This window comes from Macrosteles quadrilineatus, unplaced genomic scaffold (genome assembly GCF_028750875.1).
Source record: "Macrosteles quadrilineatus isolate MER2022 unplaced genomic scaffold, UCM_ALF_1.0 Scaffold_4__1_contigs__length_99947679, whole genome shotgun sequence".
NCBI lineage: Eukaryota > Metazoa > Arthropoda > Insecta > Hemiptera > Cicadellidae > Macrosteles > Macrosteles quadrilineatus.
Genome location: NW_026542597.1, coordinates 87,918,868 through 87,946,638, shown reverse-complemented (window position 1 = coordinate 87,946,638; position 27,771 = coordinate 87,918,868). Strand labels below are relative to the sequence as shown.

The following is a 27,771-nucleotide window of genomic DNA, read 5'->3' as shown; positions in this document are numbered from 1 at the left end:
CAAAGCGTCAGATGTTATTCACTTACCTACATTGGTATTTCTATTTTGCAGATGTGCAGTTTATGGCATTGGCTGATTTTAGTTTTTCTCCTGGATTTGAGCTGTTCCGCATACAACCCATTCTTTGGTATTTATTGTCTTCCATATTTTTTATTATATTAAACAAATAATTATGGAGCTTTTATACAGTTTCAACACAGAATTAAAGCTTTGAGGTGGTTAATTCTAAATAATTAATTTAGGCTTTTGCATCAGAAAAAGATACAAATAAATGAAGCAGCAAATTTTATTGAATGTAGTATAATTTCTCAATTTTGAGATTATCTTTAGTGACATGGATTTTTATGACATTTGAGCTTATCAACTGCAGTGTTCTAATTGGCTGTTCCTTAACACTTGACAGTAGAGTGCTATTCATATATTGATGCATCGAGATATAGAAAATGGAAATAATCAGCTTTTAGTTTTAGACGACTGCACATTATGTCACCGCAACTACCATAGTTGTGTGAGTTTTTAGTAAATACAAAATGTCATTAGTTGCAGAAAATGTGTAAACTTACAATACCGGTACTCATATTTTACACATAACTGATTATTACTAGGATTGCTTTCAGAGCGGTGAAAGCCAGTTGAGCGGAGAAAACTTGATTTAATATTTGGGTAACTAACTAAATAAATAGAAAAAAACAATATACTAATGCTTTTTTATTGATTCAAATTTTAATAATTTACCTCTTGACTACATCTTGATGTGATTCAGATAGGCTACCTCTTGCAAAAGTAGATTAAATTACAGTAGTTGGGACTATGATAATAACATGGAAAACGGGTATTAAAGTAAAAAAGAGGAGGGAAATTTTACATTTAAACTCAACTGTACAAAAAAAAAACAGTGGACTTCATTATGACCCTGGCAATCGGTAAAAAGTATTGAAGTATAAAAAACAATAAGTATAAAAAACGAACATTTAAGTATAAAAACATGAGGGGAAATTTGAAAGTCAACTGTGCAACATAAACATTAAATTTGTCTTCATTTTAACCCTTCCAATCGGTTGAATTGGTTTTAATATTGGCCTTAATAAAACATAACACGAAAAAGGTAGGCCTGTTTTAACTTTAAAACACAACCGTAAAATACTTTATACTCAAATTAATTGAAACACTTCTAAATGACTTAAATGGACTGAATTATCAATTGTATTTTTATGTAAAACAAAAAGCTTAACTGCTAAAAATACTATTGAACAATTAAACATGGCTGAAATGTAGGCATAATAATAACAAAAGTGAAAAGTAAACATTACATCAGCTGATTTATGTGAAAACATAATAATAATAGAAGGGAAGACATGCCAGAGACAATGTAGCTTTGGTCTCCTATTACGTCATCCTATTTTGTCACAACGTTGGCCTTATCTAAACAACTCAAATTAATTAGCCTAATACAGAAATTTCTTTACTATTAGCGAATTTCCCTATAGGGAAGTAGCTATTACCGTAGGTCTCATGGTAAGACTTAGGCCCGGGACCGGTTTACTTTTTCATTTTGATGTCCCCAGAGGCCAAAAACACCATTCGTTCAAATTTTTATATGTGTATATATATATATATATATATATATATATAGATTTATATATATATGTGTCCGTGAACACGATAACATGAGTAATTTTTATCCGATTTTGATGAAATTTGGTTTGAAGGTGTAAGGCGGGATAAACTTGAATGAGTTCGCGATCCAGCATGATCGGACCATGGAACAGGGTTTTATGGGGTAAAAATTGGTTTTTCTCACTTTTGACCCTCAAAACACAAAATTTCCCAATTTTTCTCTAAACCTTCTTAAAGAGCTTAAAAAAACAAACAATTCAGTATATCAAAGTGTTTTTGTACGGTTATTGGTTACGGAGAAAAATAAAAAAATTGTAAATTTAAAATTCCCATGTTATTCTTATGGAGAATATTGTAAAATGTTGTAGTTTGCTTGTTTATGGATATCTTTTGTTCAAACTTGGCAAATATATTCATTTTCTACTACTGTAAGCAATAATTATTTTACTTAAAACACACACTTTATTAGTTTCCTTGTAGCAGCAAACCTAGGTACTCGTTAAACCTAATGTTATTTAAATAGATCAATTGAAAATCAATTCAGCCAAATGAAAATTCGCTTAGACGGCAGGTTTGCTGCGGCGGGGGTATTTTTAGCGTATTCTTCGTTTTTATTGGGTGTTTAAAGTATATTTTTATTTATCCACGCTGTAATAATAATTATACGTCATAAACATATTATTTCGTTTTTTAATCACGAATACTCATAAACCCCGACCTACATTCCCCACATGCCTAAATTAGATCAGTGTTCAATCTGCGTTTTATTAATAAGTGTAATAACTTACAGTACCGTCGATGTAATTCAACATAATATAACCTGTGATGTATTATCGGATTAAATATCGATTTCGATGCGGTTCGATATATCGCTTATTAAATCCTGATTTCTAATTGGCTGTTTCTAATCAGCTGGCAACACAAATAGGTTCCCAAGAAAGTAGTCACTGGTCCGTATCCCTCCGCTCCTTGTTTATGCTCCGCGCATTAAGAAAGTAGTTCCGTATATTTTCTCGATTTTCAGTGAATTCCGCGCCTTAAAAAAATGTTTTAACGGCATTTTCTTGTTTATTAAAATCATAGGAATGGTTTAAGAACGTTTAAAAGAAAAGTCTAGAAAGTTCAGAAATACCTTATGGTTCTCTTGTTTACATTTTTCTTGTAAACAAAAAACTGTCATATGGCTACTTTAGTCCCATAAGCCTAATGTTAAAAATTGGAAATTTTAAGTTCGTTTTAAATTGCATTAGCATTATCTAATTGAAATTTGTTTGTTTAAAAACCATCTCACTATTAGTCTAAGTAATTTTGTTAAGTTTGGCTGAAATGCGTTCAGCCGTTATTGAGTGATGTTTCTCTATTTGTTGCATTGAAGTTGATCCAAAAGAGCTACGCTCGCTTCGCTCGCTCCGCTCAATTAGACACATTTTTGTTTTACTTCACGCTGCAGAAAAAGGCAAATTAAATATTCTTTTAACCATATGAGTAAAAATCAACTCTATAGCTAAAATATTGTGTGTTCACACTATTGGTTTGTAAACATAAAATCTGTTATTTAAATGGTAGTGATTAGAGCTTCTATTTTGATATTAGAATACTTTATTGAAAACTAAGTACCCTCTTAAAATTCATTTTATTAGGCTGCAACTAGTTTAAAAATTGATGTCTTATTCATGCGTTGTTTCTATAAATTACAAATTCAATAAACTTTTTAAATTTAAAAAAATTATCTGACTGAATTTAATTATAGGTTTTGGCGAAGAGAAGAAATTTAAATTCAGCAAAAGTTATAATTTAATCAGTCAGATGATTTTTATTTATTTAAAAAGTTTATTGTATATGTTATGATAGAAACGACATGAAAATGGCATAAATATTGACACTAGTTGCCTAGTAAAATGAATCGTAAAAGGGTACTTGGTTTTCAATAATGTATTCAAAAATCTGTTAGGCCTATACAGGGTGGTAAAAAAGTCCCAGGACAGTTAAATATTTTAAACAATAATGTAGATAGAGCTACAATACTTGGTACAAAGTTACAGGGCATAAAACTCTATTTTAACACATATTCAGTGATCCAATAACTCTTCAGGGGGACGGACCACAAGGCGTCGGAAGAAAATCTTAAACGGAAGCATAGGTCAATATGCACATCAAATTAAAGGTCTTTTTTAGTAGAATACAATGCCTCAAACCGCACTTCAAAAGGTTGATCCTGCGCAAAATGGCAGATGTTCAAAGATTTCTTGAATCCGCCATTTTGAATCTTTGAACGACTGCCATTTTTTACTCAGGTTTTCTTTTGAGCTTGAATTTACGGCATCGTAATCTACTAGTGAAGACCTTTAATTTGATGTGCATATCGACCTATGCTTACGTTAACAATTTTCTTCCGATTCCTAGGGCTGTGCCCTATGAGGAGTAAGCGTATAATAGCAATGTAAATTAAATGAATCTTTGAACAACTGTCATTTTGCGTATGATCAACCTTTTGAAGTGCGGTTTGCGGAATTGTATTCTACTAAAAAAGACCTTTAATTTGATGTGCATGACCTATGCTTCCATTTAAGATTTTCTTCCGACTCCTTGTGGTCCGTCCCCCTGAAGAGTTATTGGATCACTGAATATGTGTTAAAATAGAGTTTTATGCCATGTAACTTTGTACCAAGTATTGTAGCTCTATCTGAATTATTTTTTAAAATGTTTAACTGTCCTGGGACTTTTTTACCACCCTGTATATAAATAACTCTGTTGAGGGAGAACATTCCAAGCCCTCAAAATTTTCTGGGGATTGAAGTTCCTCACCCCAAAGTCTGAAATTAGCCACTAATTTGGCTACAACAATTAATTACTATCGGAATAGTCAAAGCTGTTACAATCCAAGCAAAGAAACTTTTAAGAAAATTAGGGTTTGTTTTAAGCATAACAAATTATTACTGGTGACTATAACAGATTTAAAGCCGGAAATTAAATAAAGATCCAAAATTTTCATTGAGAAAACAAGTTTGCTTTAAAATGCTTAAATCAGATTACATTTTAAAATTTGTAACAATATAGGTAATGTCTTGCTAGCATATGTACACTTATCTATGAAAAATTCAATATATAAGTAAGTGTTAAGCATTATTAGGTGACATGTAATTAGTTGGTATGATGAGTGTACATTAAGTTTTTTTTATGTTGGCAGCCCTGCAGAAATGGCCTCTAGAAGTGCCGCATTGGTTTCACCGAGTATTTTCTACTCCCGATACGCCACACTTCTACTCACCCTCATTACAATCTCCCATCAACATAAGGAGCAGTCATGCAGCGGTAATTATTTTATGTAAAATTCTAGTGGAAAGTCTTACTATCTAGTACCATCCTCTTGTCCTTAAGAATGATCCTTAAGAACAATAATTAATCTCTTTGTTGAAAAAGGATAATTTTATTTCTAAACTTAACTTTTGCTTTTCTCTTGACTACATTAGTCCATCAGTAATGTAGTTGAAAAAATATTTTTTTAAATAAAAAAAAATAGGTCGATTGATTTAGAACTAAAAAAAAAACACAGATTTGCCTCATAGGCACCTACAATAAGAGATACAGCTTTCTGAACTATGGAGTAGCAAATTTGCTAGTTAAAATCCCCTATTATTATTTTATACCAAAAACATGTTTGGGCATATACTACAAGTAAATATAACAATTTATTTGTATCTAAAGAAGTCATAATTTTACAAAAGTTTATTTCTTAATTCAGGTGCTGCGACTTCCTCCACTTATTTTCAAAGACTTATTTAGAGATGAAGTTGAACTACAATGCCAAAACACTGGCACAACTGGTAAGTGATGTTTCTAAACTCTCTAATTTACTTTCTCCTTATGGTCTCAATAAACCCACAAATATCCTGATTCAATTACGGATCTTGTTTCGAATTTTGACTCCGGCAGCACATCCAGAATAAAACCAAGTGTGGAAATGACCTCCGACTAACCTGGGTTACTCTTAACCAGTACAGCCAAGCTCAAATCAGTTATCGTAAAATTATGGGGTGAAGTATTTGAGGATATTATCTTTTGGCTGATGCATAATTTCAAACCCAAAGCTAAGTATTGCGGGTTATATCCCAAGAAAAGTCAATATCCCTTTAATTGTTCTAATCTAGCTTCAGCTGTCCATGATCATTATGGGCGTTTAGCAAATGATTCTGGCTTAAGAACAAATTGTACTTAGTAACAATGCTGTATAATCTCATTTGTTTACAGCTCATGATTCACTTGTCTTCGTCTTTAAATATGTGTATGTTGGTGTGTATAAGGTTGTCCACTTATGATCCAAGTTTATCCCACTGAATTATGCACATTTTGGCGACTCCACCATCATCAGATCTGTTTATGAACTCCTGAGAAGGTGTATCAAAAGTTCACAAACAAAACTAAACACTAGTCAACTATTTGACATGTTTTACTCAACATGCGAGCTTGGGCAAGACAGTATTGAGGTGTGACAGACGTGTGGAGACTCGATTATAGAAGGACCACAGATCCTGGTAGTGATCTGGTTCTGACTTTGTCCTGATGACGTGAGTGAAGCATTGTTTGGGCTAGTCTGATTTTATAATTGTAAAAAAGAATGTTGGACTGTAGGGTAATTTTGTAATTCAACAGATTATTTTTACTGGTTTTAATGTATTTGCAAATCTTGAATTGTTCCAATGCTGTCATGGTTCTGCCTTTTTGGCATATATGTGAGGGCTACAAATTTTCTTTTATTTCAGTGTAGATTTTATTCCTGTGTAGGTTGATGGTAGATGGTAGCCGAAATTGGATTTTTAGTCACTGGTTTTCTTAGGAAGGTGTTTAAATCTTTTAAAGGACCTGCCAATTTTTCCAATGTGAAATTTATCATAGTCATTGCAAAGCGTTTTTACAGCCCTATTTTCTGTTTTTACAAATATCCTGTGATTTTTCAAAGAGAATGTTTTGGTGTTTTTTTGATATTTTGAAAGTGTCTTTATCTTTTTTTCATTTCATATTTTAGTGTGTGGGAGATGTCAACCCCAAATCCTGATGATTGCATTTGGTCTTAGTAACTCTTAACACAAATTTTGAAAAATAGGCTGATTTATTATTATTTTATACAATTTAAAAAATTAATATGTATCTATAACCTTACTGTTAAGACAAATCACCACTGAATGGGGTTTAACAAGTACCCTATTTCCGATTTCAGTTGAGTTTGAACTACCAGAACATACTTCATGGAGACCCAAATTACTTGGAGGACCTCTGTTTAATGAAGGTGTGTTTGAGTTTGACAACCTTCATATTCATTGGGGTGCTCGGGACTTCATTGGCGGAGAACATAAAATAAACAGCAGAAGGTATGTGCACAACTTGTAATAAAATGTAATAGGACACTCTCTTAAATATGGAAGGACACTGAAAAAGGTTTGGAGTTTCACTAAAAAAAAAAACAAACCTCAGTTTTATCACTCCATATAGAAAACCATTGTAAAAACACTTATGAAGTTGTTATACTAACTTGTCAACAAAGAATATACTGTCTATTACCATCTATTACAATCCCCAAAATTCACTCTACTTTTGTGATCAGAAAAAAGCATATGATTTTTTAACAACATTCATCTGTTTCTTTCAGTGTTTGTATACAATTACACCTAAATACATTCACAAAATTGTACTAAATTTTCAGTGCTTATAAATTATTTCAAAGGAAGTCTTCAAAATACTCTTGTAAAATAATGAAATTGACATTTGCTGTGTTAGTGAACAGGACCAAAACAAAATATGCAAAATGTAAATAATTTAGTAGTTAAAACACTAACATCAGACTCATCAGGTTATATTATCAAAGCAGTAAGTACCACTACTGCCGGACCAGGCGGTTTGGTCATCATTCACACTGAGGAGGAAAAGCGGTTTGTTTTTGTGAAAGAAAGTTCAGATTTTTTTGCTCCGGAAATTCCGCCCAACATCGTTCATGTTCCGGTGTTCCCTACCGGAGTGATCAAACCCTCAAGCAGTGAGGCTAGCACAAACACTGAGGTTCCAAATAAAGTGTGTAGTAGTTGTCAGACAAGCCCTCCTGAACAGGGGCATCCCCCACCATCTTCTAGTTCATCCCCGTCAACAGGACCAACTCCGTCGAATCCCTCCACGTCCCCACCTCCAGGTTCAAACCCCTCCAGTCCTTGTACATCCCCGCCTCAAGGGTCAACACCCCCTAACCCTTCTAAGCCTTTGCCTTCAAAACCCCCTTCTAATCCCTGTACCTCCCGTCCTCCAGGTACAAATCCTTCTAACTACCAAGGACAAGGATCAGGGAAATCTCAACCACCAGCACAACCCAAAAAAAAACCCGCCAGAAGAAGGCAATCAAGAAACAGCAGTAGATCATGTGGTGTCTCCGAAATTTCCTCTGGTACTTCGGAACTCAGTTCGAGCGAATCCTGCAGTGACGGAGAAGAACATAAAATACAAACAATTACTATCGATATAGTTGGTAAGAGTCAAAACTAAAAATGACTAACTGTTACGCAGCCTGGAGTAAAAAAACTCTTACGTTTCAACAACTTGAGGATCTGCTTGCAATGTGGTGTCTTGAAACGGAGGAGGAAGAGGAAGTTTTCCATAGAATGGCCAGAGATCTTAGGCAACGAGAAGTAATTGTTCGTCTCAATCAAAAAAAAGTTGAAGAGCTTTTACAAACGTGTAAAGAGTTACAAGCAACTCAAAAAATTTTAAATTGCCAAGTTCATGATCTTTGTTGTGATTTGAGACCATTGGAAGATAAAATTTGTTGCTTGGAGTTGTTGACTTGTAACACTCCGTTTGTCGATTATCGAAAATTCAATCTCTACAGCATGTTTGAGTGTCTGTTTGTTAGGATAAACCAATTGAGATCACTTGCTCAAGACGTTGCAATATTATTGGAAACTCAAGAGGTAATCAGGAAAATTACAACCATTCTTAGTCTTGATGAGAAGTTCCTCGGTGGACTTTTGAAGAAAATAGAATTTGTGGAATGTGAACTATTACGTATTTTAGTGGCACATGAAAAGTTTCCTCATGTACCTAAAGTACAACTCAAACCTGAAAGTTTGTTTTCATCCCCATAGTTGCAAATGATTTGTCATCCACTGTGTACGGTACTGTTTAATTTTTATTAAACTCAATAAATTATTTTTGTTTGATGTTCAGCAAGATTTTTTTACAATTTATTTAGTGTAATAGAAATACACTTAAAGAGCTGTATTACAAATACATAAAATCACAGCGGCTTTTAATAGAATATTAGGCTAGTGTTTTTTTTTGTTTTTTTTACCATAGCCTAGTAGTACATTATGGGTTTAGCAAAAACGATTAATGTTCCGTGAATAAGGGTTGCTGGGGTAACTGTGTTATAAATTGAAAAAGGTAGCTACTTGACTAAGTTTTTATTTAAATACTAGCTGTAACCCGCGGGCTTTGCCCCGTTTAACTTCTTAATTTTCAAGATGATCTCGTTCGCATGGCTCAATCACGTCCTGGTTGAAGTTCGTTCGCTACGCTCACTCACCTTTAGGTTGGAGCTCGTTCGCTACGCTCACTCACCTTTAGGTTGGAGCTTGTTCGCTGCGCTCACTTGCCTTCAGGTTAGCTCGTTCGCTACGCTAACTCGCCTCCAGATTGAAGTTCGTTCGCTACGCTCACTCACCTTTTGGTTGCAAATTAGCTGTTGTCATAAATGTAAAAGAAATAATAGTGCTGCACCCTGTTGGTAATCCTTGTAACTTTAATGCTATTGAACATCATAGAACAGAACCAACTTGTTTAATTGAAACAGCTGTTAAGATTCATTAATTCCATTTCTCATAAGGTTAACATGGGAAACTCCAGAGCCACTGGGGCGGAGCCGATTGAACGGATCACGAAATTGATGGTGTATAAACCTATTCCATGAAATTCTACACGTATGTACCAAGTTTCGTGGCAATCGGTTCAGCGGTGTCTGAGTTTATCAGTGCCAAATATACCAACATCCTCTTTTATACTTATAGATCTAGATATCTTACTGGCTAAATGTTTAACACCCTAGGTAGCAATACCACTTAATTGATATCAGCCATCTTTAAATGGCCATTTTTTAGAATTTTTTTATATTTTCCAAATATGTTATTTTCTTATTCTGCATACTTTTCTGAGTATATGTGTAAATTTTAATGTCAATCTGATAATTTTTTATGGAAAAATAAATCTAATAAAATGTCAGGTACCGCAGTTACACGAAATATCAGAAAAATTCTATTTATAGGTAGGCCTACTCTAATATTTTGGTTTGTTGTTTATCAAAATGTTTTCAGACATATATGGCCCATAATAAAACAGGCATCCCTTTGATGTCACAAATAAATAAAAAATTAATAAATATTCGTATATATAACATCTATGTAAAAAAAGCCTATGGTATTGCCTAGTGGCAATATGCCGGTATAGGAGCTTTCCTGTGTAGGCCTCAACTTTGAACTCCGATTCCCAAAAGTTGGATTATCCGTGTTTCTTGTTAAAAAAATTTGAATAACTTCTGAAGTATTATACATCGAATTATGACATTTTTACCACCATTTCTTTGTTATATGACCAATATTTTGTCTTATGGAAAAATCTCTAACTTTAAACTACCGTAACCGTAAAAAAGTGTTTTATATAATTTAGATAAAAAATAAATAAAGAGTGTTTTTTGTTTGTTTGTAACTTTTTATCTAGATATTTTATCTTATTTTCCATAAGATGAAAGTTTCTTTAAGTTGTAATGAACAAAATAAAAAAAATCATGTCAATTGGTTAAGAAGGAAAAAATTATTCAAAATTTAAAATATGTCGGAAAAAATGTTAAAAACCTTAACATTTCAAATTATAAAATACATGAAAGGGTAAAAAAAAAGAATTCCACCTGGAAACCTTATTCCTAACACTAATAAAACAAACAAAAAAGTTATTAGCCAAATTCACCAAAAAGATGAAAAAACATAATTAAGGTGGCAGATTGCCTTCAATACATAAAAAATCTATTAAATATTTTCCTACTAAATTGAAAGTATACAGAAGGAGTACGATACAGGCATTGACATAAAAAAATAAATGTTCGAGCAATGGCGCACCCAGGGGGGGGGGCTTTGCCCCCAAAAACCTAGGGTTAACTCTTTACGAGGGTCAGGAGTCAGCTGTAAATACGTAAAATGTTCACTAGTTTTTTAAATATCATTAACTTTAAAACTATTCTTACAACAAGATTTAAATTAAATACAGCAAGGAGCACGCGTTTTGTAACAAGTATTTATGCAGACAGACAGAGACAGCACAATGCTCACTTGACCTTAACGCACTCGCACTGTGTGCTGTGTGTAGTTGACAATCGTTAAATTTTGGATCTGAGTACAAGATTGAATTTTTTTGTACAGTGTTTGTTGTGATGTTATCAAGTCAAGCTGTGTTTGTAGACTGAGTGGACTTGCAGCTTTGAATATTCACAGAGAAATTGAAGTCACTAGTACGGAGGTAGTTTCTATTCTCAAAAGATCGTCTAGACATCTAGATTTGGTTTTGTAAATCTGTAACTTTAACTTACATCTAATTTGTTCTAATTATATTTACACAGCTAAAATTATAATCGTATTATTTATTCCCTAAATACCAATGTTGTTTTTGTATAAAACTCAAAATCACTTGTAAATAAATCAGAAAGTTGGTCAATAAAAAATGTTTTTCCACAGTAAAAAAATCTCTTTATTCGTCCCTAAATAGCCTAAAAACCCCCCAGACCCCCGGCAAAGTTCATACTCAAGGAGCCCCCCCCCCCAAATCAAAAGTCTGGGTGTGCCCCGCCTGTGTTCAAGAAATGTACATTCGGTTAGTTTTGCGATGACTACTTCCTCAAAAGTATAATCACCCTTTTTAAATAACCCATTTTATTTTTATCTCAATTCTTCAACAATAGATACCTCTATTATTTAATTTCATAAAAGTACAATGGCATTAACAATATTTTTGTAGAAAATCAACAGAAAAAATAAAAATCCTATTTTCTCTGATATATAGACCACGACACAACTACATCTCATTTAATTTCAATAATATTGTTTGTGTACAACTAAATTCTACAGTTTTGGTCTTATCTGCTTTAAACCAATTAAAAACTTTTTGACACACATACCAAAATTACTATTTAACAAACCCCCTGGGCTTAAACTCAGTTTCAAATTTCATCAATGGTCATATTGAACAACATAAAATGCGTTGGTGTTACATAAGTGTTCTGATAATTAAACCCGTATATCTAAAGACTAGTGTAAATTGAGCCTTTATTAGAGAAGTAAAAAATTAATCAAACAGATTAGGTTTGTTAGAAATAGCATAAAACAAAACAAATATTGAAAAACTCATTTATCCTAAATTTACATAAAAATTACTTTTTAATTGCTTGTTTAACATACGTAGAGTGATTTTCCCGATTGTTTTATTTGTTTTAGTGTATCAAAACATGAAACAAACCTTAGTACTATAGTTCAGCCGATTAGAAAACGACCTGCGCGCTAATGCTAAACCAATGCTGGAGGAGGTCGCTTTCTAAGCGGCCGAACTATAGTACTAAGTTTCAAGTTCCTAGGTTTCATAATATGTTTTGTTAAGTAGTATTAAACTGTTAAAATGACGAGCTGCTGTACCAGTGTACTATCGGTACACTGCATTTTTCAATGGAAAGTATCGGGGAATATCACTGCTCTAAGTAATTTTATATAGTAAGTAAATCAAATCATTCGGTATACCTGAAAAAATACTTTATAAAAGTTTTAAAATAATTTTTCAGCTGTTCCTATGAATTTCTCTAACATTTAAATTAAATGAGATTTAATCGCAGCTGGTCCTTCTTTTGTTTTGATTTTGATCCCATGTTATTTAAATGGGCCAAAATCGTACTTTGAGGGCTTGCCAAGGGTTTATGGGTCAACGCACTTGAGACCCTCAAAAGGCACATCTACACGTTAAGGGCTTTCAAACAACATAAAAAACATTAAAATTGGGCCAGTGGTTTGGGCTGTAGGTCCGTCAACATTCAAGGAGAAGAAGGAGAACACGGAAAATTTGTGAATTTTCAAACTACTTTTTCTTGGCTCAAACACAACCGTTTTTTAAATTATTTTTTTTATTTTGTTGAGAATGAGTGCCCCTATCCAGTAGATGAATAATTATTTTAATAGCTTTTGTTTCTTCAGAGCTATAGACGAGTAAAAAAGCCACTTTGTCACGTCATGTATATATACACTGCAGCAGCTGTGTACCGCTGGGGGACTTGGCGGGGCGGAACGCTGCCGCGTTCCTTAATACCTAGGTAATTCTGCTTTACACAATTTTGATTTGTTACGATTGATCAAAATACACTTATGTTCTCTGTCGTTTGTTCCAGATATGCAGTTGAAGGGCACTGTGTACATTTTAATTCAAAATATGGAAACAAATCGGAAGCAATGAAGCATCCAGATGGACTAGCAGTGGTTGCTTTCTTTGGGAAGGTGATCAAAATCTGACTCAATAAACTTGAATCTAGCATAAATAATTAAAGAGGATGATTAACGAGTCTATTAAAACTGAGTTTACATTACTCTGCATGGGAAAATTGTCGTTGGATTTATAGTGCCATTGATTTTGAATAGTGATAGGCTAATAACCAAAGACTTTAAGCATTTTTTGTAAACTCTAACTTAACTTTTGTAAGCTCGGTTTTAGAGTTCATTCAATATTGTGTTGTTTATTAAAAAAAATGTTTTTAAAATACTTCCATCCCCCACAGAGAAGTAAGGTACAGAGGAACTTGCTTAAGGGACAATGGTGAGCTTACAGCCCGAGTATGTTGTGCATGGAATATACTTGTAAGGAGCAGGGAAGAGCGGCGAGCACCGCACACAGGGCACAAGCTGGGTGTTCCTCCACCGTGACCGTTGTGGTACATGAAGGCGAGGGGGGCGGTGTTGGACTTTTCCCTAGACACCACTTAAGCATAACATAGAATATTTCCTCTGTACCTATACCAATGCAACATCTCTGAAAGTATGTAAATTAGTATATTGTGCCTATATTGATTCTATAATAAGGTATGGTATAGTACTCTGGGAATCCAGTCCCAAAACAAAAAAACTTCTTAACGCACAAAAATCAATTGTACTTTCCATGGTTAAAGTGTCAAAGAAAAAAGGTTCTAGACCTCATTTTAAAAGATTAGGGATTTTAACCATCACAAGTATGTACATTTTTGAAATGATTAAGCTATTAATTAACAATATAGACAATTTCAAAGAGTTGAAATTTACACATAATTATTCCACACGTCAGAAACATTTATATCAATTCCCAATACATAGACTAACTCTTTTTGAACGTACACCAAAATACATGGCTATACAATTTTTTAATAAACTACCTAAAAGAATCACCAACAATCCAAAAAAACGTACTCCTAGAAAAATTACATGAGTTTTTAATTGAAAACGCATATTATACAATAGAAGATTTCTATTCTGATGTTTTCTAAACGGACAAGAATTAATTTAATTGTGTAAACTAAATTCATGTTGAATACATACCTTATGGCTTTCATTAATTTTAGCAGGATTTTATCTTATTTGTTGTTTTTTATAATGGTAACTTTTACTTGATGTCAGTAGTAATAATTTTGAGTTGTGTGAATTTATTAGTTACGAGAGGTCGTCCAGTGGTCGAAACTCGACCATAAATATGTAATGTAAACTTACTCACTTCTCTATTTTCACCCCACACTGTAAATAAAACATGTGATTGGAGTTTCTTCCATTTGTTTTGATTTTATGTTTATATTTCGTTGTTGTTTTGTCACCAGCATGGCAACGCATAAGATCCATGTTAATTTTTTCAAATTTTTAAACTCATTTTTTGTGCTTATCTTTGAGCCTATTTAAATTTATAAAGGGATTCTGCACACCTACAGGAAAGTAGCTTTCTAACGGTATGCGTAGATTTACCCCACGATGCACACGAGCTGAGAAAAAAGGTTTTAAAGAAACATGCTTGCCTATTAATATATAGATAGATAGATAGTATTTTTTTTAATTTTTATTATGACGACACTCCTATCCTTGAACGTTGTACTTTTTAAGATGTTTATGAGTTAATAAAGAATTTGAAAAAATTACCTTACTTCTCTATGTATCACAAAATATTTAAAACTCTTTGTTTCTCTAGGCAGGGAACACAGACAATCCCCTAGTGGAGAAGTTGGTCAGGAAACTTCCCTACATCAGGCTACCGGGCTCGTCAATCACAGTGAACGCTCACGAGGCACTCGAGTGGCTCGAAGAACTCGGGGAACCTCGGAACTACTTTGCGTATCCCGGATCTCTCACCACTCCACCCTACACAGAGAATGTTATGTGGATCGTCTATCCTCGACCTGTCAGCTTGTCTTCCCGACAGGTGAGGCATAGTCCCAATTCCAAGAACTGTTAGACACTGAAGACATTCATCTCGCAAGTAGACTTTTGAGCCTGTTGAAAAATCTGAGGGTTTTGTCCTGGGTTTCATGTCAGTTTCATCTTTGAAGATTGATTAAAGTATTTTCAATTTCTATGTATAGTATTATAAAAATACTAGTGGCCTGTAGGGGCCATAGCCCCTAATTTAGACACAATTGTGAATATGAAGGCAACTCCCCATTTCACGGTAGTAAGTCAAATATATCTATGAATTTGTCCCTGAATTTTAAAACAGTAAGGCCCATTTCAGGAATCTCTTTTTGTGTATCGGAAAGCGACGCAAAAGCCATTGCACTGTTGTATTGCCTTATGTTTTTTATGAAGTTAGAATCATGTAAAAACAGCTCTTTTAGTTCGTCATTTACTTGTGGTTGTGGCATGTTAATGAATCCATTGTGGCAACATGGGTTGAAATTGTTGACTTAAGTGAAAGTAAATTACTAACACCTAAGTTTTTACTGTTACAATGATCATCTTTTATTTTACTGAAGTACACACACACAACATTTTTACTCAAACATAACTTATTCAACAATTCTCATTACAATAAAAACAATCCTAACTATTTACACATGATCAGCTGTTACCAATATAAATTAAATTAAATACAGAACAAGTAACAGCAAACATATTATATAAAAATAAAATTACATTCAACACCTTCCCTTAATTTTATATAAGAAACAAAAAATAAATATCTCGATTAGGTATCGTCTTCTGTTCAAGATTTTGGATAGTTGATCAAAGCTTTGCTGAATTTATGAAACTTAATATTGTTCAAGGGTTTTGTAAACATATCCGCAACATTCTCGGATGTAGAAACAAAAGAAATGTTTATTTTACCTTGCCTTACATTTTCAGTCAAAAAATGGTAGCGAACATGAATGTGTTTGCTTCGCTTATTGAAAATACCATTTTTACAAAGCTTAATAGCACTTTGATTGTCCATGTTTAGGTTTGTTTCAACATTAGTTCCACTCAACTCTTGCAAGAAAGTTTTTAAATATAACAGTTCTTTGACACATTCCGCCGCTGCAATGTATTCTGCTTCAGTGCTGGACAAAGCTACAATCGGTTGTCTTCTTGTACACCAGCTTATTGGGTCTTCTCCATACATTATGACAAATCCAGTAGTACTTCTTCTTGTATGCTTGCAATTTGCATAGTCTGCGTCACAATATACATTTAGGCAATTTTCTCCTGATGCTGAAAATAATATTCCTGCGTCTTGAGTACCTTTAATATATCTTAAGGTTCGTTTGACATTTACAACATCTTCATTGCTTGGATTCTCAACACGTCTACTTTCTAATCCCACAGCAAGTGTAAGATCAGGTCTGGTTTTATTGGATAAGTACAGCAAACTTCCTACAACTTCTTTGTAAGGATAATCTTTTGTCAGGCAGCTTACTTGGAGTGTCTACAGGTTTACAATCTATCATTCCATATTTTTCGAGAATACTGTTTGAATAGTTCTTTTGTGTTAACAATATCCCTTCCCTTGAATATAAAATTTCCATTCCAAGAAAGTTTGATGGGTTTTCGTCTGTTTTTATTTTAAAATCTCTAGACAGCTCGTTCAAAAGTTTCTTCATCTCTCTTTCATCTGAACCAGCAAGAATTCCATCATCAACAAATATAGCAAGATGAATACTGCCATTTGTAAAAACAGAACGGTCAGACTGAGTTTGTTTTAAGCCATATTTTAGTAAGCAGTTTGTAACAACTGGTTCCATTTAAATGCTTGTTTAAGTCCATATAAAGTCTTTCTTAATTTCTAAACTTTATCTTTATGATCAAACCCTTCAGGTACACACATATAAATTTCTTCATCTAAATTTCCATAGAGAAAAGCAGTTTTAACATCAAATTGCATTAGTTTGAGATTTTGTTTGGCAGCTAATGAAAATAACAAACGTAAAGTTGAATTACTTACAACTGGGCTGTAGGTTTTTTCATAGTCTATACCTTTTTCTTGGGCAAAACCTCTTACAACTAGTCTCGCTTTGTATTTTCCGTTATCCTTTCTTGTTAATACCCACTTGTTACTTAGGATCTTCTTGTTAGGTGCTTGCTTTTTGTCAACCACTTCCCACGTTTCATTCTCAATAAGGGAGTTTTTCTCATCCTCAATTGCTTGTAGCCAATTTTTTTTATCTGGTCCTTTGATTGCTTCTTCATCTTTCAACATCACAAAATCCTTATATCTTTCAGGTAGTTTAGTTTTTCTTCTTAGTTTGATGCTTTGTGTAGTATCAGTATTACTTGAACTTGGCTGTTCTTCATTGATTTCATTTTTGTCTGAAACCAACTCAAACTCTACTTCATTATTACTTATCTCACTTAGATTATCTGCACTCTCAATATCTTCATTTTCATTTTCGTCTTCTTTCTGGTCATTTTCATTTTTGTCTTCTTTCTTGTCATTTTCATTTTTGTCTCCTTTCTGGTCATTCTCATCGTTTTGACTGTCATCGTCTTCAATAATTGTTGTTTTCTCCTGTTCTTTGCCAACATGCTTGCTTTTGTACTCAACGAATTTCACATCTCTTGAGACTTTTATTTTCCTAGAGCGTTCATCCCATATCCTATATGCATTCAGACCATATCCCACAAAAATAAATGATTCATTTCTGATATCCAACTTTCCTAAGTTAGGCCTCGTTATACGAGCATAAACTTTGCTGCCGAAAATTCTTAATCTTGATAGATCTGGTTTTTGGCCATACCATTTTTCACATGGTGTAGTGTCAACTGACTCACAAGGACTTCTGTTTACTATGTATGCGGCTGTTCTTATGGCTTCTCCCCATAGCTCTTTACTTAATTCTGAATCAAACAGCAGTGCTCTTGTTTTTTCTAAAAGAGTTCGGTTCATCCTCTCAGCTTTGCCATTTAGTTGTGGCGAATAAGGAACAGTGTAGTCTAACACTATACCCTTTGTTTTACACAAATCTTGGAGATCCTTCGAAATATATTCTCCACCATTGTCACATCGGATCTTGTGAATTTTTAAGTTCCATTTAGCCTCTACTTCTGCAAAATATTGTTTTACTGCATCAAACACTTCATACTTGCCTTTTAAAAGATAAACCATAGTAAAGTTTGTGTAATCATCAATAAATGTGATAAAATATCTTTTACCATCATGAGTACTTGGTTCTACTGGTCCACATACATCAGTGTGAATTATTTCTAGTGGTCTTTTTGCTCTTTTTCTTTCAGTATTGAAAGGCAACCTTGTCTGTTTAGCCTGTAAACAGACTTCACAAGTCGTTCTTCTATCACAGGTCTTCAAACATTGGCCAGACAATTTTATACCTTCTGACATAGAAATGAGTTTATTTAAACTATCAAAACTAATATGTCCCATTTTTCTATGCCACAAAATTACACTATCATCCACTACCGGTTTACTTGTTTCCCTTTCTATTAACTAAGCATTTAAATTACTATTAATATCAAAGATCTTAACTGTGAACAATCCATTTGAATTTTTTATGCCTTCCAACACTTGATCTCCAGTTTTTCTAAGTCCTATCATAACTTTATTTTCAGAGAAAGTAACCTCACCACCATTATTAGTTATTTCAGAAACAGACAAGTTTTTACTGAGTTCAGGAACATATAGCACATTATTCAGGATACATTCTTTGGATTTTACAGTTCCACTTGTTGAAGCTAACATGGTTTGATTTTTCTTAGCAACATATATTTCAGAAGAAATATTTTGTTTATTACTTAACAAATCTTCACAATTTGTCATATGTGAAGATGTGCCTGAATCAACAACCCATTCAGATACAAAGTTTATAGTCCCACTATTACCCCGAACATTTTGTCCATCATCATCATACGACAAAAAAGACACAGTTTTACTAGCGACATTTAGGTTCTGGCTTTTTCTAAAGTAACAATCTTTTTCATTATGATTTGACTTTTTACATATATTACAAAATAAATTTGGCTTTACATTTCTTTTTTCAAACTTGTTAACAAAATTTTTTACATTTCCACAGGTGTTTGCTAGATGACCAACAGCATTGCATTTAAAACATCGCCTTTCATTATCAGAGTTAGCCCAATTGTGTGTAGGTTTCTTGCAGTATTTTGCTTTATGGCCTGGAATTTTACAGTTGTGACAAACAACTTGGAACGCAAGATTTTTCTCTAGGCTTACCTCCTTTAACTCACTTCTTGACTCTTCAGCTAACAGTCTCGCTGTTAGATTTGCCAATGTCTTTTCTTCATTGGGCATTGATTCCCAGGCAGTTACAAAATACTTAAATCTATCTGGCAGACTGACAAGAATTTTTGATATTACCATTTTGTCATCAATATCTTGTTTTAAAGTTTTTAGTCTGTGTGCTATTTTTTCAATTCTACTTATGTGAGAACTTATATCAGAATTAGGCTCATACCTGAGGTTAAAGAATTCTTGTAATAACGAGTACTTCTGCTGCTCTGAGTCTCTTTCATAAATATTACACAGCTTCAAAAACATTTCTCTTGAGTTTTCACAGTTAATGATATGTAACATCGGTCCCTTCTCAATAGAACTAACTATACACTTCTGAGCCTTGGCATCTCTTTTAATCCAATCAGCCTTCTTCTTTCCATCGCCCATATCTTCAAGTTTCTCAGAACCATCAACAATACTCATCAAATCACTGGATTGAAATACTATTTTAATCTGAAATTTCCACAATGGAAAAGTTTCAACTCCTTTGAGTTTTTCTACGAAATCATCTTCTTTTACTGATGCCATTGTTAGTCTTACTTTTACTATTTCACTCACCTTCACTATTAACTCTTGGGATTTTACTACTTTACTTCTTGTTTTTACAGTTATGGTTGAATTTAGTGATGGTCAAAACCATAAATTTCGAATCTCAAAACCGAAACCGAAACTTTAAATAATCGAATGCCGAATCTCGAATCCCAAAACCTAAACGCGAAACTTTTTTACTTAGCTGGTTACAAAGGTCAAGGTTACAAAAAAAAATACACATAATCACAAAATGTTAAGTATGCAATCAAAACTGAAAGAGATCGACTCCTGACCGTGACATAACATAAATATGTGAATGTGACTGATAATCTTAAAAACCCAATACAACATAATTTTTCATAAACAAAAAAATAAATGAATAAATTAAACTTCTAACACCAACATAAACATGAATATTAGATCAATTAGAACATTTAGTGGTTAATATTTCTTTGTGTTTAGTAAATATTGATGTGAAACTGAATTGTACCAGTTATTAGTATTTAAGATACCTTTTGAAGTTCAGAATAAAATTTACTTGTTTCATTACTGTTAATGGTGATGTTTGCTCTGTTGCTACCAACTTGTTTGGAAACAGCGTTGAAAACAATAACAATGGCACAAAAAAATGTCAGCAGTTTCAAAAATAAAACTGCCAAAATCTTCAATTTCGAAACTTTTGAATCTCGAAACTTGGTGATCGAATCTCGAAACCGAAACTTTTCCTAAGTTTTGATGGTTTTGAGATTTGAGATTTGGTTTTGACACATCACTAGTTGAATTAATGAATTTTTCTGGGCCCCATAACCTGTTGACTTAAGTGAAAGTAAATTACTAACACCTAAGTTCTTACTGTTACAATAATCATCTTTTATTTTACTGAAGTACACACACACAACATTTTTACTCAAACATAACTTATTCAACAATTCTCATTACAATAAAAACAATCCTAACTATTTACACATGATCAGCTGTTACCAACATAAATTAAATTAAATACAGAACAAGTAACAGCAAACATATTATATAAAAATAAAATTACATTCAACAGAAATGTCCATTTGTGGCCTCCTCTGCGAAGTGAAATGCACCACAATACATACAAGTGCTGTTAAGAGGGCCTAGATTGTAAGAAACAACACTCAACTCATTTTCCAGCGTTCTTTTGGCATAGTTAGGCCTTACATGACGTTCTCCTTCAGCATTTCTTGTGTCAGTTGAATTCCTGGTTCCTCTTCCACGTCTTGCAGGTCTTCCGAATTTATAAAAAGTTTACTAATCACTCATTAGCTCTCAATAACCTCATTGTCTGATAAAACCTAAAACCAAATCAGTACAAGTCTAAACATGCCTATTTTTACAGGTGGAAGCTTTCCGTAACATACTATCCAACAACTACCAGTTGCTCAGGAAAAATATAAGACCAGTACAGTCTTTCAACAGCCGACCTCTAATTTATGCAGTTTAAATAGTGTAAACATTATGTAAATAGTTTTTGTAAATAAATAATATGCTATTTATTGCACATAATTTGTTATTTATAGTCCCTCTCTTACCTGCACGCGTTACACAATGTGTAACACTTATTTGAAGTCCCAACCTGCACGCGTTACAAGAAATGTAACACCAGATGTTAATTATTTTTATCACTAGCGCATTCTTGCGGACGTTTAGGAAACAAGTGTACGTAATTCCTTATGTTACCACTAGATGGCATGAATAGTTCTGATTGTCTGATCCACTTTGTTGCCGCCTAAAGTTGTTATTGTAATCAGGGAAACACGGATTCGTTGTTTTGCACATTTAGTGGAATTTTTCTGAGGTAAGTAGTTAAGTTATGACTATGATAAGTACTTATTATGAAAATATAGTTCCTTACCTTACCTCAGGCTACATAATAATGGTAGTTTTTGCAACTTTACTATCCATAAATGTTGAAATCACCGAGTACAAAAAATGTAACACCATGCACCATGGTTACTTGTGAAGTACCTAAACTGTAATACCATGCAGCACGATGACATACATTGATATTAATTTAAAACTCTACTATGTTTATTAATATAGGTTTATTATTGACAAATTAATCACACTTTATGAGGCTTATATTTCAATTTTTAATTCACCTAATAAAAAGTGAAAATTGATATTTTTATTAGCTTATTAGTTTCTGTGAAAAGCCTATTTTTATTGTATATTCTAAAAGAAATTTGTTCTTTTCAGGCATGGAAGATGGCTGATCGGAAATTTCTATCGCCAAACCAGATTGTGGAATATGTGTTCGAGCCTATTCCGTCGGACACGGACAGTGAAGATGACCTGGAGAATGACAATCAACAAGAATCTTCTGTTTTTTTGCCTAGTGGCGATAAAAGTTATACAGAACTTATTGCTTCAGGTGATTCCCTTTTTGATCACGATTATTTACAAACTTACGATGCAGAACCACTAGAAAATACAGATGAAATACTCCATACAATGCCAGACATCTCTGTAACTGAACCGAACAATTCAGGCAATGACCTCTATATGGGTTTTCAAGATGTACGAGTAGAAGAACTATTTTCTCCTGTAGCCAGCATAGGCTCTTCATCTATCTCTGGAGAAAATCAATCGTGTATCCAACCTGAAGAGTTAGCAAGTCCGCAAGTTGTGGAAAATTGTGGAATTAAATTATCTGATTCTACAAAAATAAAGACATACGAACGAAAACAAGCTCCTAATGTACTAGGAAGAAAATCATCTGAGACCGAGCAAGAAATTTCCACAATCAGTTTGCCTGGGACATCAGCAACCATTAGTATTCCTGGTCACTCTGAGGAAGAGTTATCTGAACCTCGCCCTTCAGTAGCATCAAGTCCGCAAGCCGTGGGAAATGAAGTTAATAAACCTTCTACTTCTAAAAAAAGAAAAACACATAAAATGAAGACTACAAATAAACTAACTAACAATTTGCGAGGAAGTAAAAGAGCGTCTGGGACTTCTGGATCTGCAAGGAAAAAAACAGATTGTCTCCCAAAACCGAAAAAGGATCCAAAGTTTGGTCCAGATATACGGCCATCACCAACATGGAGTCAAAATGAACAAGATATACCTACCATGTCAGGTATCGTAGAAGGGCAGATGGGGGTTTCAGAAAATGTATCCTCAAAGGATGACATCACTCCCTACAAACTGTTCAAAACCATTATTTCAGAAAAAGTAATTGAAGATATTGTTTTTCAAACAAACTTATATGCACAGCAGTCAGGAAAACGTTATACTCCTACTAATAATAAGGAAATAGAGGCATTTTTTGGTATCAATATCTTGATGGGCATAAAACGCCTCCCAAGTTATCGTGATTACTGGTCATCTGCTATAGATCTGAACGATCCTTTTATCAGTAAAATAATGCCACTAAATAGATTTAGCTGGTTGTTAGGAAACTTACACTTAAATGATAATACCTTACAACCTGATAAAGGGTCTCCAGACTATGACAAGCTCTACAAATTACGCCCCTTTTTGAATGATATAGCTGCAAACATCAAAGACAACTTCCACCCGGGTCAGGTGCTTGCAGTGATCCAATTCCATGATCAAATTCAAAGGCAAAAGTGGACTCAAACAGTACATGCCAAAAAAACCCATTAAAAGGGGCTACAAGTTGTGGCTGTTGGCTGACAAATCTGGCTATGTACTAAAGTTTGAAATCTACACAGGGAAAGTTGGAGACACAAGGCAGTATGATTTAGGCCCAACTGTTGTAAAGCGACTGACTGAAGACCTTGTAGGAAAGCATCACAGCATTTATATTGACAACTATTTCGTTACTTATTTTTTGATGGAAGACCTGAAGAATTTGGAGATCAATGCTTGCGGCACGGTCATGATTGACCGGGTTAACCTCCCTGCTTTTCGAAACACTAAAGAAATGAAAAGGGGTGAGAGTGAGTGGTTTGTGAGCAACAACAGTGTTGTTTGTACAAAATGGATTGATAACAAAGCAGTACATTTACTGTCCAATTTCCACGACCCCCGTGACGAAGCTACGGTAAAGAGAAAAGAGAAAGACGGAAGCCGCATTACTCTTGGTTGCCCATCGGCCGTAAGTGACTACAACCAAAATATGAACTGTGTTGACAAATTCGATCAACTTAAGTCCAACTATGAAATTGACAGGCAGAGCCAAAAGTGGTGGCATCGTATTTTATTTTATTTTATTGATTTAGCTGTTGTAAATGCATATATTATGCATAACTGTTTGCCCATTCAGAGGTATGACAGTAAATCTTTCTGCCGTCAAATCGTGTTTGGTCTTGTTGGAAAAAGTCTCACTCAAGCTGTTCCTATTGCTATAGACGCTACGCCACTATTCACAGGAAGAAAGCCGCAAATCCCACGGGAAGTACGTCAAAGTGATTCTTCACATCAGCCAGTAAGAAGCACCAGACGACGATGTGCCGTTTGCAGTACAAAAGATAGACAAGTATCCACATTTTGGAGTTGTAGTTTTTGCAAAGTCCCACTGTGCCTAAGCAAATCCAAGACCTGCTTCCAACGATTTCACACTGTAGAGTAGGCCAAGTAATTTAAGTTAAGTGAAATAAAGTCATGTTTAATAAATATATTGTTTTATTTCAATTTTCAGAAGTAACCGAAACAATAAAATTAATATAAAGCTCTCTATTGAATAATTCAAAATACTGCATGGTGTTACAAAATATGTAACTATTAATACTATGGGGTGCATGGTGTTACGTAATGTGTAACACCATTTTTAACATATATAAATACCAGAAAAATATTTTTTTTCAACAAAAGTCTATTTTTAACACCTATCTAACTACAAATTACACCATTATACCAAAAAGTTTGGAATTTGATATCTCCGTGCAGGTTGGGGTTTACGGTTCCCACAAATCGTGTGCAGGTAAGAGTTAAAATTGTTTAGTTTTATTTGGAATTTACAATTTTACAGTTACCAGTCCAACAGTCACACACAATATTTTTTTATCTGAAGGTACAATTTTAAGAAAATCTTTCATGTTAAGCTAAACATTTTACTAAAAATTGCTTTAAGAATGACTAGGGAAGAAAAATAACATTACCCATAAAAGCATCTATTTTGATATTGGATCCCTCAAGTAGACTTTTCATCCTGTGAAAAATCTGAAGAATTTTTTGTCCTGTTTCATTTGTACCGATTTTGTTGGAAAAGGCAACAAATCAATACAGGTACAGGATATTACACAGATTTATTCCGTCAATTAGGCGACGAGAGATTGCATCGTTTGAGTTAGATCGACCACAACAACCGAATCAAACTTTTTCAGAATACGTTGATCTTATCATATCCACCGCATTTGCTTTAAAATCATCAATGTCAGAAGGTGAGGTGATTGAGATTGCTTTGACAAAATGTAATCCAACTGTTCGAAGTCATTTTTCGTTCGGTCAAATGCCGCAAAGCTTATTTGAGCTAAAATCATTTGCAAATAGAATCACTAGTTCAATGCGTGCCGAAGAGAGATATTTTGGTAATGCAAATCGACGCCCATTGATTAATTCGTCGCCTAGGGTTGTAAACCAAACTCGTCATAATCCTACTACGTCGTCAAACGATCTACGTAATAGACCCAGGGAAAGGATCGTAAAATGTTATCGTTGTCAAGGTGAAGGTCATATCGCTAGGAATTGTAGGATGTTTTAAACTAGGTTCCGACGTTGTCAAGGTCGAATGACGTCGCACAATAACATCGACGCTCATTTTAAGCACTTGTAGAGTAGCTCTGCGAACATCAGAGGTCGCATGTCACCGGTGTAGGGCGAATAATATCTTTGTCTTTGTCATAGCTTGGTACTTAGCATTAGGGGAAAGTTTGTACGTGCATCGAAATGATCGCAAATGTCAACAAATTCGCCGAAATGCAGTTGAGGAGTGTTTTATTTAGGTTTAAGTCGATTCAGTTGTGATTCCCGAAATCAGTTGTTGTGTTCGTAATGGGATTCGGCCTGCATCGAAATGATAGTAATTGTCGGGTTCCAAATCGATTCGTAAACTGTTGTGATGGTTTTCGTCAATTGAATCAATACGCCAGCTTGATAATAAAGAACTGATATGCTCCGCATTCGGAAAAAACCGTGTTGTGAAAATTTCCAATCGGTCAGACAAGAAGCTCCGAGACAATGTTTTAAATGTTCGTCCATGCGCAAACCCGTCGGAATCAATGTTTGAAGTGTCAAAATGTAAATGTGTAAGTGTAATTAAATGTTTTGTGTCGACCATGTTTATTGATGTTTTAGAAGTAACAACATGACGTTTCTCAATTGAATAAAGTTACCAGTAGAATAAGATGAAATATTTTAATAAATGAGAACGTAAAACAAGGTTTAATTAAGGGCAGCAATTAGAAATAAGTTGTGAGTGAACAAACAGTGGAGTGAATCAACAAGTGTTGTGTTGGTGATGCAATCGAGGAGGCCGTGCGAGGTTTGGACTGACCATCATAACATTGTTATCGCTGGTGCTACTGATAGCATTGTTGAGCACCCGCCCCACCCTCCCCAGCTGACAGCACTACTATCGGACCATTGTTGAGCGCTGGCTCGCTGTGCTACTGACCCACTGCACCAGTGCCACTCACCGTAACAATGGACTACTACGAGCCCAGCTGTTCTCCACTTCTGACATCACGCTCTGCTGATTACCACATGTGGTACATCATAGTGTCTGTTTTGTGCGCGAAACGCCGTTGCGTGGTGTTAAGGTGTGGTGAATACTGGCTCTTTGTCACAAGAGTCCACTTCAAAAAATTGTTGTTACCATTATTTACATTGTTGTTGCATTATTGTTGTCGTTATTGTTGATTGTAAATTGTAATTGTGTTCATGTGTATCATCGTGTTCCACCGGCTAGGCCAAAAATGCTCCGAGGTAGTACGATAGGTTGGACTGTCCTAGGCCGATCACGGATAATTTTTTTCTGCTAGGGGGCATTTTGTACCGATTTTGTTGGAAAAGGCAACAAATCAATACAGGGTAACGCGAAGAACAGTCAGCTGGTTTGAACAATAGATCAGTATAGACCAGAATGCATCACGCACTAAAGCAGGAGAGGGGATAGTCTAGCCGGGTGGTCATTTGCTCCCACGAGTATCAGTTCCTATCCAAATCTCAACGTAGCTAGTTCGGTAAAATTGTTTTTCGTTCGTGGAAATTAAATTCATCTCGCGGCGTTTGGTCGGGCAATCTTAAATTTCCTTAAAGTCGTACAGCCTATATCCCTAAGGGATATAATTGCCTCGCGATTGGAAATTAGAATCAGTGTTATTGTCAAAAAGTGAAAAAGTTCGTTACCGGCCAACGCAGTTCCGCCATTTGAAAATTACACGTTCGTTTCACGAGTTCAATTGATCGCGTCTTGTAGAATACCGGCTAGTTACATTTCCCTATCCCTTCCCCTTTATTTGTGTTATATTTGTGGACGTCCAAACTGTAAGTAATTTGTGTTATTTATTTGTTAAATTTAGATTTCAGTGAGTCGCACTTTTGTAAATTTTTCCTGTCTTGTTTTGTCAATTCATGTAGAATAAGCACATGTTCACAGGTTCGAGTTCAATTCACTGATTTTTATATCCATTCATATTGTAGCAATCCGCTTTATTTATTAGAATGTAATAATCCTATAGTATTAAGAATAATTAGGTGAAAATGTTTTTATAGGGCAATTCAGAGTTATTTAATAAGATTTTCAGTGTTGGAATTTTTACACAGAGTCGTTGTTAATTTTCATTGTTGAGCAAATGGTACAATTCCTTTAAAGAGTGTCACAGTCAGTATCTTTTGGGG

At 34.3% G+C, this 27,771-nt stretch overlaps 1 protein-coding gene across 3 annotated transcripts in view; it reads left to right on the top strand.

Annotated features, from left to right (window-relative positions):
- Positions 1-21,406, top strand: part of LOC128992657 (carbonic anhydrase 2-like) — a 102,697-nt gene extending 81,291 nt beyond the window's left edge. For all 3 annotated transcript variants that reach the window (XM_054416349.1, XM_054416347.1, XM_054416348.1), the window contains exons 2-8: positions 52-127; positions 4,805-4,929; positions 5,360-5,441; positions 6,833-6,983; positions 13,067-13,172; positions 14,875-15,105; positions 21,302-21,406. In XM_054416349.1, coding sequence (XP_054272324.1) covers positions 52-127; positions 4,805-4,929; positions 5,360-5,441; positions 6,833-6,983; positions 13,067-13,172; positions 14,875-15,105; positions 21,302-21,406 — 876 coding nt within the window. The remainder of the gene's footprint in view (positions 1-51; positions 128-4,804; positions 4,930-5,359; positions 5,442-6,832; positions 6,984-13,066; positions 13,173-14,874; positions 15,106-21,301) is intronic.
- The last annotated feature ends 6,365 nt before the right edge of the window (positions 21,407-27,771 follow it).